This window comes from Kogia breviceps, chromosome 12 (assembly GCF_026419965.1).
Source record: "Kogia breviceps isolate mKogBre1 chromosome 12, mKogBre1 haplotype 1, whole genome shotgun sequence".
In the NCBI taxonomy this organism is placed as follows: Eukaryota; Metazoa; Chordata; class Mammalia; order Artiodactyla; family Physeteridae; genus Kogia; species Kogia breviceps.
Window position 1 is genome coordinate 91,250,966 of NC_081321.1, and position 15,098 is coordinate 91,266,063.

Below are 15,098 nucleotides of genomic sequence, written 5' to 3' on the forward strand. Positions count from 1 at the left end.
CGTGCGCCAAAACTACTGAGCCTGTGCTCTAGGGCCCAAGTGCCACAACTACTGAAGCCAACGTGCATAGAGCCCGCGCTCCGCAACAAGAGAAGGCCCCGCTCGCCGCAACTAGAGAAAGCCCTCATGCAGCGACGAAGACCCAACACAGCCAAAAATAAATTCAAAAAATATATATATTTTTTTTTTTTTAAAGAAAGAATGACAGAAGCTTGAGTGAGTTGGGAAGCGGCCGGATTGCTGTAGCGCAGTTAATTTGGGGTGTCCCGAGCCAAGGCCTTGCGGGAATGAGCGGTTTGGGAGAATCAGAAGGCCGGCTGGCAGGCAGGGGCGACACAGGGACAGCCGATGCACACTGAGCGTGTCCTGTGCGCCAGGCTCTGATGTGGACATGTGATATACGTTCACTCACTAAATGCTCACCCTCCCCGCCATGAGGTAGGCACTCTTGTTAGCCTCACATCCCAGGTCCGCAAGCTGAGGCAAAGAGAGGTCACGGGATGCCCCCAGGGTCACCGGGCTGGTCAGCAGCAGAGCTGGGGTGTGAACCCAGGACCCTGGCTCCACCAGCTGCTCTTCTGCTCTTGAGAGGGGCAGGAAAGGAAGTAGGGACGAAGCTGCGGTGTGCTTGGTCATGGGGGTGGGGGGGAGGCCCGCAGGATGTCGGAAGTCCCCTGGGCCTGCCCTGCCCCACGCTCAGGCAAGAGAGGAAATCCTGGGAGAGGGTCTGACCTGGGGGGAGGCGGGGGCAGCAGGGTCTGAAAAAAACCAAAATCAGTGGTCTTCCTGATGCCAGCAGAAAAGTGCTAGCACGTGGCCACAGTCAGCAGTGCCCGACCATCTGTTTCTGTTGGGACCTCAGGACCGTGACCCAGGCCCCTGTCCACCTGATGGCAGGCACCTGAGGATGGAAGCATTCAGTCCTACAAATTGAAAGCCTGTAAATGCTTCGGCTTCTAATTTTTTTTCTTTTTCCCAAACAAGTTTAAATACATAACGCTAACCGATTAAAAGTCAGTTGGCCACGTGGTGACTAAATGCAATGTGGAAACAGAGAATAAAAGGACGTTAGTGGAAAAACTGGTAAAACCTGAATAAAGTCTGTAGTTAGTTAACAGCATTGTACCCACATTAATGTCATAGTTTTGACAAATGCCAAACTACGGAGAGGCTGGGTAAAGAGTTTACAAGAACCCCTGTGCTGTCTTATCTTGGCAACTTTTCTGCAAATTTAAAATTATTCCAAAATAAAAAGAATTTTAAAAGAAATTAGAGTAATGAGGCAGACATTCAGAGTCGGGATAGTAGTTGGATCATCCAGTTTATTTTTTATGCTTTGGTCACACAAAACCTCCGTGCGCCCAGAGAAGTGGCAGGTGTTCCACCAGCCGCCTCACAGTCTTGATTTTTCCTCGAAGCGGAGGTGAGGGCAGGAGCTTCATCCTGAGGTCCACACAGCCAGGTTCAACCCACGGCACGGCTCCCATGTTGGTCGTCTCCTGTGTGCTAAACGCTTAGAAATGAGACGCCAGTGCTCGTCCGTAGCACCCCAGAAGCTGTTCCGTGCAACCTGAAGTCCAGTCTGGAAACCTCTCCACCTCCAAGGTGCTCCCAGGACCGGGCGTCCGGTGGAGACGGCCTCGCTCCGGGTCCAGCAGCCGTGGTTGTCTCACTTCCTCCCCCGGCAGGAGCTCAACCGGACATGCCGGGCCATGCAGCAGCGGGTCCTGGAGCTCATCCCCCGCGTCGCCAATGAGCAGCTGACCGAGGAGCTGCTCATCGTCAACGACAACCTCAACAACGTCTTCCTGCGCCACGAACGGTAGCCCCACTGTCTGCCCCGCCGCGGGCCGGCCGCCCCACCTTCTCCCTTCCCTTCTCCCCTCTCCACACCCTCTGACTGCCCATCGCCCTCTCAAACACCAGGTCAGCCGCCCAGCACACGTGCCCTCAGCCGCCTTCATCCAGCGTAGGCTGGAGCGCCCGCCCTCCACCCCACACCTCCTTTCCTGCCGCCTGTGTCCCCGCATCCAGGATCACAGCTTAAGCTTTCTAACTTAAGCAGAAAAAGAAGTCGTTAGGAGAACAGCCTTTATTGAACGGATAGCTTTCAGAATCCAAAGAAGAATCAAAGTCAGGCCTCCCAGTGGGGCAGGAAGGACAGGTGCCAGGGCAGTTCAGGGGCCTCCAGGGCAGAAACTCCTGAACCCTGACCCCAGGGTGTCATCATGAATACGTGGGCTCCAAGCGCTTGCCCACCTTGTACCGTTCTGTCCAAGAGTCAGCTCCCCAAGAGAAACTCTGATTGGCTCAGCGTCCTTGTGGGACGCAGGTGTGGGAGGGGACAGGCCCCCTTGACCACAGTCCCACCGGGATCACAGGACAGGGGGGGAGCAGCTCCCCAGAGGAGCACCTAGGCGCTGTTACAAAGGCGGGAGAGGTGCTGGGCCTGCAGAGATGATGTCCCCCACGCTTCCTCTGAATCTGTAAACCGGAGCTCATGATTCCTTGTAGATAACTGAGGGCCCGCGCGGTTATGCCTATAAAGCACTCGGTGGTCGGGCTGTCTGGCACAGGGTACCAGTCACGCCAGCCGCCTCCAGCCCCCGGTTCATTTCGTGTTTTTATCCATCAGCAAACACTTGCTGAGTGATTCTGAATCAGGTGAGGGGGCGGGGCCGTGGCAGGCCCCGGCTGCCCGGCCTCTCCTGCTCGCTGACCTGGTGGGACTAAGAGCCCCTGCCATTTGCTGTGTGGGCCGTGAGGTGGCCCAAGGGCCCGATCTAGGGGTGACTGGGACCCCTCTGACACCTGTTCACCAGACCTCACGTTTGTTTGGTGGTTCACTTGATTCTCACCTGGGAGGCAGGTTCCATTGTCACCCGCTTATTAATAGGCAGGAGACTGAAGTTCAGGAGTGAGGTGATTTACCCAAGGTCAGCAGATCTCAGACCGAAGTCCTCAGTCTACCCACCAGCCCCCCTTGACCTGTCTAAGTGGCTCCATAAAGCAGTGTGAGAGGTGTGTCTTCCTTACACGGCTTTAGACACACACACACACACACAAATGTTGACCTGCTTTAGACACACACACACACACACACACACACACACACACGTTGACCTGTCTAAGTGGCTCCATAAAGCAGCACACAAATGTATGTTACCGAGCAAGTTCTAAAAAACAGTACTTACCTTTGCTGTATGCACGCACCCCCGTTTCCTTTTCTGCTTTAGTCTATGCCTGTTGTTTATTTAATGCTAATGGTGACTAAGGTGACCAGATAATTGATCATCTAATTGGGACACTTGCAAGTGAAAAAGGGGCCCTGCTAATACTTCCCTGGAGCAGCAGGCATAAACTGGATCCATCCGGGATAAACCAGGCCATGTCATCACCCTGTTTGTGACCCACTCTGTTGGTTTTGAGACCTGCAGTGGGAAAAGCTCTGGCCTGGCTGTGCTAAGGGGCCACCCAGTCCTTCTCCTTGACTCAGGTCTTTTCTGTCTCATAGGTTTGAACGCTTCCGAACGGGCCAGACCGCCAAGGTAATAGGCTGCTTCTCCGTGTTATTGGGAAGGAGGGTTGGGCTCACTTCCCTCCCAGGTATCCTGGTTGGGATGTGCCTTCTTAGCCAGAATCTCCAAGAGGGCCCCGTCTAAGTTTTTATGTCATTGTGCCATTAGGGTAAATAACGTTCTGCCACCAGCTGATGGCCCGGGGTCTTCTGAACCTCCCAGGCCTCCAGCTGAGCTAGATAGGCCAAGGGGAGGAAGAAAGACTCCCTGACTCCCAATCACTGCTGCAGGGACGGGGTGTGGGGCGGGGCGGGTATTGCTGGTGACAGATCCTCAGGCAAAGAATGAAGGCGCCAGTGCTTCAAGACAGAAGGGAATGAGGCTGCAGGTCAGGTTGGGAGGATGACGGTGGCCTCTCCCCTGCCCCCAGGCCCCAAGCGAGGCTGAGGAGTCCGCTGACCTGATCGACATGGGCCCTGACCCTGCAGCCACCAGCAGCCTCTCGTCCCAGCTGGCGGGAATGAGTAAGTGCAGCGTGCGGGGTTCTGGGCTGAGGGTACCTTACATACTGCGGGCACCCTTGCAGCTCTGGGGGTGCCGTCCCGTTACACAGTTGCAGCTAGAGTGCCAACAGCAGGATCTTGGCCCAGACCCCTCCTCGCCAGGGTCCAGTGCTGAATCTTCCTGCAAGGCTGAGGGGCCGGGACAAAACACAGGGAACCCTCCCTTGCAGTCCCACAGCTCCTGAGCCCCCTCAGATCTCAGAAATCCCACTATTGTGTGACTTCCCATCAGCACCGTGAATTCTCCCTGGCCTGAATCATCTGGTGAACCTGGGCACGTCACTTGGACATCCTGGGCCCCTTTCCTCCTCTGTAACAGGGGCAGGAATGGGCCCTGCTCACAGGTCATCGTGAGGCCTGGATAAGCTTCTGCACAGAGCGGGCTTAGACCAGGGCCAGGCCCAGAGTGCACTCCTGGTAAGCGTTAGCCGTCGCCACCGTCGTCACGATGATTAGCATTATTGGCTGCCTGCTTCATGCCAAGCCCTTGGAGGTAATTGAGAGAGAGGAAGTGACTTGCCCCTGGTCCCTCAGCCAGCAGGTGGCCTGCCCCGTCCATACGCCCCCCGACCCCACCACCACTCCAGGCCACGCTGCTTCTCCAGAACTGACCTGGGCCTGGCAGGGAGCAGCTCAGCCACGGCTCAGTGTCCAAGGGCAGCCAGGCAGACCCTTCACGTGGCCTTTCTGTCCCCACAGACCTGGGCTCCAGCAGCGTGAGGGCTGGCCTGCAGTCTCTGGAGGCCTCTGGCCACCTGGAAGATGAGTTTGACATGTTTGCGCTGACACGGGGCAGCTCGCTGGCTGACCAACGCAAAGAGTGAGTGGCCGGGCCCCACCCTGGGCCCCTGCAGTTTGGGTCGCCCCCTATCAGGGGAGGGCCTCTCGCCAGGTCCCTGAGCCCAGTTTGTTGGTGGGCACACCAGCCCCTGCCTGCACCCCCTCCGGATAGCAGAGTTCTTTCCCCCGAGCCAATCCTGCGAGGCCCGGGGAACCCTGTGCCCTACAGGCAGGGATGGATGGGGGGAGGGATGCCCGTGGGTTGATGACCAGCTAGGTGCCAGGATCTTACATGATCCGCTCAGATGAGGAAACCGAGACACTGAGGGGCTGGGTCATTTGCCCCAGGTCAGGCAGCTAACGTTTGGAGGCACTAGGTTTGGGAACCCAGGGCCGTCTGTTTCCAAAACACAGCGCTTTCAGCCCAACCCAGCTCTCCACTGCACTGTAGGCTGGGTACCAAGCCCTCGGGGGCTGGTCCAGTCATTTCTGCTGTTCCGTAACCAGCCAGAGAAGTCCTGCTACCCCACGCAAGTCTGCCTGCTCTGCACTGGAGCTGGGCTTCTGTCCTTCCCTGGGACTGGCCATCTCCATCAGGGAGATGCTTTCAGCAGCCAAGGCACGCGGCCGAGTGTCCACCAGGGCCAGCTTCCCAGGACCGGCTCCATACAGGCTGGAAGTAGTTTGCTTGAGGTTGTTGTCAACCCTTTGCTTATAACCCCAGGGCAACCAGGATGTACGGCCAAGGAAAGCTCTGGATTAAGGGACCTTCCCAGCGGACTCCCCGGCCCCCTAGTGGTCATTCTGGTGTCTTGCGGAACTGTTGATGGGCCTCCAGAGGGCCCAGGGATCCCCTCTCCACCGTGGCCAATCCAGGTGGAACCTGACAGGCTGCTCGCAGCCCTGCCCACTAGCCTAACCAGCCCTGCGCTGTGAGCCGCACCTCCAGTCTGGGGCAGAGCCTATACTCCCAAGCCCAGGTGCTCCAGGACCAGTGGCTCACGGTCACCTGGGAGTTGGGGGCACACTGAGGATGCTGTGTTGCTGCAGGCTAATGAGTCTGGTGGGACTTGCAGCCTGGAGGGCAGCCTACCTGAGAGCCCCAACCTGGCTGAGGTTTGCTGCTGCACCGTCACTCCTCTGGGGAGCAGGGTCCTGAAGAACAGAGAAAAGCGCACCCCGAGCTTGCCCTCTGGGGCCCGCAGTCTCACGGGGGGGGGGAGTGACATGCATGCGGACCACTGCTGTGCAGTGCCAGGCACCGTCCTGGAGGGGTGTACCCAGCACTGTGGACGCGGAGGAGGTGCGTGCAGCTCTGCAGAGGGCGCTCAGGACTGGACCACGCAGTGGGGAGGTCAAGGCAGCCACTTCAGGCCATGGAACAGTACGTGCAGAGGGTCAGAGACAGGGGAGAACATGAGATGCCAGGGCCAGGGAAGACTTACTGCAAGGGCAGCACGTACCGTCTCAGGTCATGGGTGAGACTCAGGAGGGCCTCCTGCAGGCCCTCCCTGGGGAGGGGTTTCCACCCCAGCAGAAAGCGCCCTGCGGGATGGGAGTGTGCCCGAGCCTCCTCTTTGCTTTGCCAGCCTGCCTGGCTGTCCCTCTCTGATGCATCAGCTGGGTGCTCTAGCCCTGGTCACCTGGCTGGCCTTTGGACTCCCCACCTTGCCCTGTACCCTGGGGCTCTTGAACCCGCCAAGACCTCTTCTGCCCACCGAGTGTCTGGCCCATGCCTCCCTCTGGCCTGTGCCGACCACAGCTGGCCCAATCACGGCCTCGCCAGCTGACCAGGCTCTTCCGCTCAGGATGCCAAGTAGAGCCATGGGGACATCTGGGTGAGCAGAGTTAGGGTCGCCTTAGCCAGGTTTGGCCGGAAGCAAGGGTGCTCTCTTTTTTTTAAAATAAATTTATTTATTTTTATTTTTGGCTGCATTGGGTCTTTGTTGCTGCGTGCAGGCTAAGTGGCGAGCGAGGGCTACTCTTCGTTGCAGTGCCCAGGCTTCTCGTTGGGTGGCTTCTCTTGTTGCGGAGCACGTGCTCTAGGCGCACGGGCTTCAGTAGTTGTAGCACTCAGGCTCAGTAGTTGTGGCTCGTGGGCTTAGTCTCTCCGTGGCATGTGGGATCTTCCCGGACCAGGGCTCGAACCCGTGTCCCCTGTATTGGCAGGCAGATTCTTAACCGCTGCGCCACCAGGCAAGCCCGAGGGTGCTCTCTTCCTCAACATCTTCCACGCTCACTTGCTCCCCAGTGCCTCTGTGTCTTCTTCAGGCACTGACAAGTGTCACCCCAAGTGGCCCCGGGTCCAGCCCCTGCCCCCCAGCCTCACCGAGACCACCTGAGGGATGGCCCTCCTCCCTCCTGCACCGGGCACAGGGCCGGCAGTCCCGTGTGCATCGTGTGGGCCCCACCGCTGCAGGCACGGCCCCCAGGGATGGCCAGGCTTTGGCCTTGGGGGCTGTATGAGAGCAGGAGAGAGACGGAAAAGCCGAGGTGGTGGGGAGTAATTGGGAAGGAACACATGGTTCTTCTGAATGAAGGGCATCGTCGTTTTCTGTACGTTTCTGGGGCTGGACATGCCTCATCCCTGCCTTTCCCCACAGCGCACCCACTGCATCATAGGTGCACGGCCACTTCCACCCCAGAGTCAGCGGGCCTCCCCAGGTCAGGATGCGCTGCTCAGGCTTTGGCATCTCCTCCTCCTCGCCAGCTCTTGTTGCCCCGATTAGCCAGGGGTGCTAAACTGCCCTCCGGAAGGGCTGGGCTCCCCGCCCGCCGCCCAGCCTGCGGCTTGGCCGCAGCCCGCTCGCATGGGCGCCAGCCGTGGGGGGCGGTGAGCTCGCTGATGAGCGCACTCTCCTGGCTGCCTCCAGCTCCTGTGGGAGGAGCGGACGGCCGCCCTTCAGAGAGGTTGCCTGAGAATTTGGGGCTTTTACTCAAGAGGCCTGTTTAAGTGTCAGTCTACCCAGTCCCCAGGAGGGCAGGTTGGCGTTACGAGAGTCACATGTGCTATGGTCTCGGCTCCTGAAGCCTCGAGCTGGACCAGCCCTGGCTCCAGCAGAGGGTGAGATGCTCCGCAACCCGCCCCACCTGGAAGAAGAGCCCTCATCTCTATCCGTAGCGGCTTTCCCGTTGAGGCTGGAATTCCGTGCCCTCGTCTGTGCCTCAGTGACTGACCCAGTCTCACCTCCTCTCCGCCAGCAGCTCAGGGCGAGGATACCTGCTCTTTCCCAGTGCCAGGGCTGAGTCCGCAAAGCCTCCCCTGGACGTCCCCTCCGTGGCAGTCAGAGAGACACCCAGCCCCCTCGTTAGCACAGCTTTTCCTCCCACTCGTGGTTTATTCTCTCGCTCCCCCTGGAACCTCACCTCAGACACCGCAGACACCCCCTTCCCCATCCTCCTCTGCCCGGAAGCTGTGGTGTCAGCTCTGATTTCCTCCCAGTACCCGCCGGCCGGCCCCCCCCAGAGGACATTCAGCATCCTCCTCACCCGCAGTCTGCACGTTTGTTTTCGGCTGCAGAATGGGATTCCCCCGTTCAAATGCAGCCTTGGACAGAACGATGATTTCTGAAATTATGGAATGGGAGCAACTGGGAAAGGGGTCTAGGTACAAATTCCCTATGGCTGTGGGGTCAGTGAGGCTATTTCTCTTCCCTGGAGTTTGGCCACATCTGGTCACAGGAGGGCGGTGGTCTTGGTCTTTGGCCCCCAGCACCTCCCCTCCCCTCCCCAGCCTTGCTCTGCCTGTCGTGCGGGTCACACGTCCGATCCCGTTCCCAGAGGCAGGAAATGAGACCCTTCCGACCGTCCTCAGGCAGGCCTGCGGGGGTGGCGCCCTGCCTGGGGTCTGCGCCGCCCCCGCCCAGGCGCGTCCGGCTCACCCCCACTCAGCCGCCTCTGTCCTCACGTCAGCTGGCGTGCCTGGTAAGGCAAGGGCGGCACGTAAGGGCCACGATGGCCTCTGTGTTTCAGGGTCAAATACGAAGCCCCTCAAGCAACCGATGGCCTGGCTGGAGCCCTGGATGCCCGGCAGCAGAGCACCGGAGCGGTAAGCGGAGCGGCCCTACCGCCGCCCTGGGGCCTGTCCAGAGGAGGGCCGGGGCTGCTTGCCCAGCGGTGCCCATGCTGGTTTATAATGGGCAGCGTGAGAGGGCAGATGGGTGCTGAGTCAGTAACAGAGACCTGTTACCTGCAGGAGTGTGGGCAGAGGTGGACGGGAGAACAGACCCTAAGGCCACAGGGAGGCATCCAGGGGTGCCATTTTTGTTCCATTTAACTTCTGGCCTGTGTGGAGTGACAGCCACACGCCCACACTGAGCAGGCTCTGTGGGCGACCCTCCCCTGGCAAGAGCTCCAAGTACAGTTCTCGCACCTTCGCATTTGTTTCTGGATGCCTTTAGGGAAGAGAGAATTTCTGTCCCGGGAAGTGGGCCGAGTAGCTCCCTGGGAGGTGGTTAGAAAGTGCAGGACCTGGGAGCTGGAGATGCAGGGGCAGTGAGCAGCGTGGCCGAGGGTTGGTGACAGCGCAGGGCTTCAGAGGCCGAGGTGGGGCTGGGTGCTCGGAGCCCGAGGGGCAACTGGGAGGGGACTGGGTGTGTGTCACGTGAGGCGGGAGCCCTGAGCAGTCTTGAGCAGAAGGGAACGTTTATCTGGCTTCCGTTTTAGAAGGACCCAGCCTGGAAGCTGGGAGAGCGGTCAGGAGGCCGTGGAAGCTGCCCAGTCTTCTGGAGCGGAGTGCGGGGGCAGGGGGTGCAGGAGGGATTCCCCAGCGACTCCCCAGAGGCGTCCCCAGCATCCCAGGAGCCATTCCCAAGTCAGACAGGGCAAGACCTGGAACGCTGTGGAGGTGGGACCAGCGGGGACTCAGATGCCTCCTGTGTGCGTTGTGGACCTGCTGCCACGCAGGGCGCGTTCACGCCCCGGTCTCAGAGCCTCCCACCATTTTGCTTTGTAAGCAGTCATTCGTCGGGCCCGTGCCCTGTGCTAAGCACTCTGCGTCCCCAGCTTACTGAGGGAGTCCTCACACAAACCCTTAAGGTATCCCCGTTTACAGATGAGGGGTTAATTACAGAGGGGGGTTAAGTCAGACCACAGATGCCACATCCTTAGCACAGTGCCTGGCACGCAGTGAAGCTTTTAACCTTTACATCACTGCGGAGTGGTTTTTCCCGCTCACAGAGGAGAACACCACGACTTAGAAGTGACGTCGTTTGCCCATGATCTCCCAGCTGCTGGTCTGTCCAGCCTGGAAGCCAGTGCTGGTGACGAGAACCCCAGCCGGCCTGCAGGGCTCTGAAGAGCAGAGGGGCTCCCCTCGCTGCTCAGCCTGCCTCTCCCCGGCCGTCATTCTGGCTCCAGGGCTCCATGTGAAGCAGGACCCTCGGGAAGCCCTTCCCTCCCACGCCGCCTGACCTCCCATGGGCGGAGGCTGACCGTGCAGCCCAGGGCGGGTGTGACTTGCCCAGGGGCACACAGCAACTCAAGGGCCCGAGGAGTACTAGATGCAGGTCTCCTGGCGGCTGCCCCGCCCGGCAGGTGGCCACGGGGCAGAAACCCACACACACCACTGCCTGCCGAGAAGCAGGCTCTGGTTAAGTTCTGCTCGTTCATCTCTGACGACTTGAGAGATTTAAGTGACTTCCACCAAATCAGGGTATGACTTCCTTAAAACCGGGTCATAAACATCTGCTTCGAGGTGCTTACGTCTGGCTGGGGGGTAAGGTTTTCTCCCTGTCGGTTGTCAGAACGTGATCCCAGGCAGCAATGTACAGAATGGAATCAAGTGCCGACTCTGTGGGCAGCCGGTGGCTGCCCCTCGGGGTTAATGAGTCCTGGGAGGTGGGGATGCTGGACGGCATGTGACGGGCCCCGGGCTGGCTCTGTCCAGGGGGGAAGGCAGTGCCAGGGTGATGGGCTGGGAGCCAGGACCCGAGGCTTCCTCCACCTTCGGTCTGCTCTGGGGCCCTAGGGATCTCCTCTTTGCCCGCCAGTAAACATGAAGGGACCGGGTAGAGCCATGCCCCTAATCCTGGGTGCCCGTCAGAATCCCCTGAGAACCAGTTGGGGGCTAATGGCTGCCTACTCCACCACCCCAGGATTGCTCCGCTCCCCTGCCCCAGGGACCCTTGGCGTGAAAAGTAAGGGAGAGAGGCTTTGCCCTGCCCGTCCGGGACTCCAGAGTCCCCACAGGGAGACGCCCTCTGCTGCTTCCTGTCCCCTCTTACCGCCCACCAGCCCAGCACAAGCACGGGCGCGCGCGCACGCACACACTCGCGCGCGCAGAGGCCCCTGAGGCGGCAGCAGGCCCCCGCTGGAGGAGGCCCCCGGCGCACCCGGGGCCCTGGCCTGGCCTTCCCGCCACCCTCAGTGTGACCCTCTCTCAGCCAGATGGGAGGCAGTGGCGAGAAGAGCCTCAGTGGCTGGATGGGGAGAGCAGGCACGGAGAGGAGGGGCCGGGCACACTCGCAGGGGCTCTCCCAGGCGGTACTGTCCGTCAGAACCAGAGGAGAGCAGGGTGGGCAACCGGGGGTCTGCCGGGGCCCGCCCAGCACGTTCCCTCTCCTTCTGCTCGTGCTTCCACGGCCCCTCGGTGCTGCCCTGGGAGCGCAGCCCAGGCAGCCCCTGTGGCAGCCGGGAGGCGGCCGGGGCCCCCCTGGGCTTGGGCCGAGCGCCTGTGCCTGCGCCTGAGGGAGCTGAGGTGGGCAGCCCGCAGAAGTCACTGCTGCTGCTGGGAAGTCAGCTCCGGCCTCTTCTCTGGGTGCTCCTGCTGTGCCCTGGGGCCCTCGGTGCTGGGGACGGGGCTTGGGGACCTGGCTTTGCTTGGAGAAAGACTCGCTCTCCCTCTGCTTCCCAAAGTAGCTAAGTGGTAAGCGCATTTCCCGAGCACCTACACTGTGCCGGGCGCTGTGCTAAGCTCTTTAGCTCCCTCATCTCGTTTAATTCTCACAGCGGATCTGGACCCGGACGGTAGGTACTGTCATCCTCTCTAACGATGAGCGAAGTGAGGGTCAGAGGAGCTGAGTAACCTGCGCCGAGTCGCAGGGGTCCAGCCAGCCTCTGGTCTCTCTGATCCCAGGGTCTGTGCCCCTAACCTCCAGCTGGATTCTCCCGCTGTAGACGCATTTCGCGTGGGAAGCCCCCAGGCCCCAGCCCTGCCCCAGTCCAGCCCTCAGCCCCCCGCCCCTGTGCAGGAGCCTGTGTGGTGGAGCCACAGTGCCATGTCCCCCGTGCATAGGCGCAGACCCTCGGGATCCAGCGGCCTGGCCTCATCTGGTGGCCTCGGCCCCTCCCTCTGTCCCGGCCCACCTCTGCCCCCTTCCGCCACGAACGCCGAGTCTGCGGAGGTGTAGGAGGACAGTCTGCAGTTGTGCCCCGTGCCCCAGCCCTGCTGGCTGGCCGCTCCCTGGGCTGTGAATATTCTTGTGTCAGGTGCCCCTGAGCGTCTGTGCTTGGTCCCGGCCCTGGGCCTGCGCACCAAGCCCGCACCCTTGGCCTGTCGGAGCCGGGGGTCCCATCTCTCCTGGTGGCCCTGCTCCAGCTGTCAGGAGCCCTTCCCCATCCCCTGCTCAGCCTGCTGGTGCCACCTCCCCCTTGCCTACGGCCTGGCACAGCGGGCAGAACTCGCGGTCCCAGGCAGCTGGGCAGGACGCATCCTGGAGGGACAGCCGGGGACGGGGGTGCAGGGCAGCTCCGACCGGCCCCGTCGCATGAGGGACGAGTCTCGGGTGGGCAACCGCCCCAGGCCACGGCCGGTGGGCCCCAGACCGGCGAGGCGCGCTGCCCTCCTGCCTCACCCCCTGCCCTTCCCTCCAGATCCCCGTCACCCAGGCCTGCCTCATGGAGGACATCGAGCAGTGGCTGTCCACGGACGTGGTAAGTCCGGCCCCCTCCTCGCCCACCTCACCCGGGGCTCCCGTTGTCTCGTGAGGAGGTGCCGGGGGTGGGGTCAGGATGAGCAGCTGGTGAGGAGACGGCGTTAGCGGGGTTGGTGTCCCCTCGCCCGCCACTCCCCCCGGGTCTTCCCTTTAGAGGAGGGCCCCGCCCCGCACCCCTGCAGCCTCTGGGGCCTTCCCTTCCCCGAGCCCGCTGCCGACCGAGGCCCCGCTGTGGGCAGGACAGGGGTGGGCCGAGGGCAGCCGGGACCGTGGGAGCCCTGAGCTCAGCAGCGCCCTCGTGCGGGTCGGGAGGCTGGTAGACAGCTGCGAGGGGTGCCACGCCGTGGTGGGGGGCGGCAGCCTGCAGAGCCCCGCTGCCCGCTGTGGGCGGCAGGGGCAGTCAGCCCTGCCCCCCGTCCGGGCCCCTTCCCCGGCATCTGCCACCCCATCCCCCCATTCTTGGCGCCAAGGACCAAGTGCCTGGGCACTTCCAGGCCCGGAGGCCGCCTTCTGCAAGTGGCCAAGACCATGTTCCTGCCCAAGGTCAGGAGGAGGTCCATCCGTTTCATCTGGTGGGTGAAGGCTTATCGGCCCCCCAGCCCCCAGCATGAGCACGCGTGGCCTCAGGCTTGGCTGTCAGCCTTTCCACCACGCGCGAGTCTGCGCATCCCTCTAGACACCGGGAGGAAGGGACTGGCGATTGTCAGGGGCCCGCCGGGCACCCTGCCCTGCGCCTGGCCCTCTGCGAGTAGCCCTCTGTTATAGCGTCCTGCACTCACAACCCTGCGAGTGTCACCAAGCAGAAAACCGAGGCTCAGAGAAGTGCAGTGGCTCGGGCCAAGGCCTGTGGCTCAGGAAGGGGTGGAGCCGAGGTCTGAACCCCTCGGCGTCAGCAGCCTGAGCCCCAGCCGGCTCCGCAGTGCCAGCAGCTAACCTCACCTTCTGCTTTCTCAGGGGAACAATGCGGAGGAGCCCAAGGGCGTCACCAGTGAAGGTAGTAGACCTTGGCCCTGCCCACCCCTCCCCGGCTCCAGCCTCCGAGCCCACCCGCAGCCTCCCTCTCGTTCCTCCAGAATTTGACAAGTTCCTGGAAGAACGAGCCAAAGTGGCCGACCGTTTGCCCAACCTCTCCAGCCCCTCAGCCGAGGGGCCCCCGGGTCCCCCACCTGGCAGTGCCCCTCAAAAGAAGACCCAGGAGAAAGATGACGACATGCTGTTTACCTTATGAGTGTGGGGTCTGGCACCCTGCAGCCCGAGCCCCCGCTGCTTCCACACCCCGCGGCGGGGACCTGTCTCTCCTTCAGTGTTACGGCTGCTTTGGGGGTGGCTTGTTACCTATGCCCTTCTCTCCCCCTTGAGGTTGGGGCCGTACTGCCTGAGGGTGTGGGGGGCAGCCAGAGGAATTGGGGGAACAGGTCAGTTGCACTTCGGAACCCTGGACACCCCTGCCTCCCCTCCCACCCCAACTGACCACTGCCACTTTGCTGAGAACCCGGAGGCCGCGGAACGGACAAGGCCGGCTGCTCGGTTGCCCCAGCGTGGGCCCCCTTGTCCTCCCTGGACCCACGGCCAGAGGAGCCCTCTTCCGAGCCCACACGGACAGTCGAGGCCTGGCCGTGGGCTGGGGACAGCAGAAGTTTCTGTCGCAGCCCCAGATCCATTCCCCAGGCCCTGCCTTGGAGCCCGAAGGCTTTGGCCAGCTGTTGAGGGCAGGGCGTGTGGCCCTCTGCTGAGCGCACACTGTCCAGATATGAAGCTGCACATTGCTGGGGGAGACCTCACCAGGCCCAGGCCACCAGGGAAGGCGTCCAGGGATGCCAGGGGCACCTGTGGCCCCCACGACCTCCACTTCCTTGCCCTCCGTCCTTCCTCTGTTCCTCCCACGCAGGGCTCCACCGGGCACTGGGCCCCCACACCTGTTGGTTGATCCTCGTGTACTGGGAGAGGTGCCTTTTGTACCCCAATTAAAGGTAGAAGAGCATCCTGATAGCGGTGTTCAGTCTCCAGGAGGAGGGGACTTCTTGGCCTTACCAGAGGCAGGGACTTCTTTGGGCTGGGCTGGGCTGGGGCCGCCCACGAGGTGGGCGTCTGCAGGTGAGGCAGGTGCAGCAGCAGGGCTGGGCACCCAGCCGCAGCTCACAGCAGCACAGGCTCCAGCCACGAGTTGCCTGCCAAGCGACCCCATTGCTCTCCTCGAGTGACGTGTCTGCATCCTCAGCACCTCACACTGCCGTCCCCGCTCAGGCCGGCCCCTGCCCAGCAGCGGTAGCACTGTGATCACAGAGACGGAGCAGGTTTGGGCACGGTGGGGCAGTGAGCCTGCAGGGAGGATACGGCCATCCCATCTGAGGCCTACGTGCCAG

At 61.6% G+C, this 15,098-nt stretch overlaps 1 protein-coding gene across 2 annotated transcripts in view; it reads left to right on the forward strand.

Moving 5' to 3' along the window:
• TOM1 (target of myb1 membrane trafficking protein) overlaps window positions 1-14,722 on the forward strand; it is a 46,569-nt gene extending 31,847 nt beyond the window's left edge. Inside the window, exons 8-16 of one of the 2 annotated variants that reach the window (XM_067010068.1) lie at window positions 1,689-1,822; window positions 3,515-3,548; window positions 3,949-4,042; window positions 4,781-4,901; window positions 8,834-8,909; window positions 9,527-9,811; window positions 12,674-12,733; window positions 13,690-13,729; window positions 13,809-14,722. In XM_067010068.1, the coding sequence (XP_066866169.1) occupies window positions 1,689-1,822; window positions 3,515-3,548; window positions 3,949-4,042; window positions 4,781-4,901; window positions 8,834-8,909; window positions 9,527-9,811; window positions 12,674-12,733; window positions 13,690-13,729; window positions 13,809-13,963 (999 nt within the window). In that variant the 3' untranslated portion in view covers window positions 13,964-14,722. The remainder of the gene's footprint in view (window positions 1-1,688; window positions 1,823-3,514; window positions 3,549-3,948; window positions 4,043-4,780; window positions 4,902-8,833; window positions 8,910-9,526; window positions 9,812-12,673; window positions 12,734-13,689; window positions 13,730-13,808) is intronic. The other variant, XM_059080776.2, reaches the window with a different exon arrangement.
• Window positions 14,723-15,098: the final 376 nt, after the last annotated feature.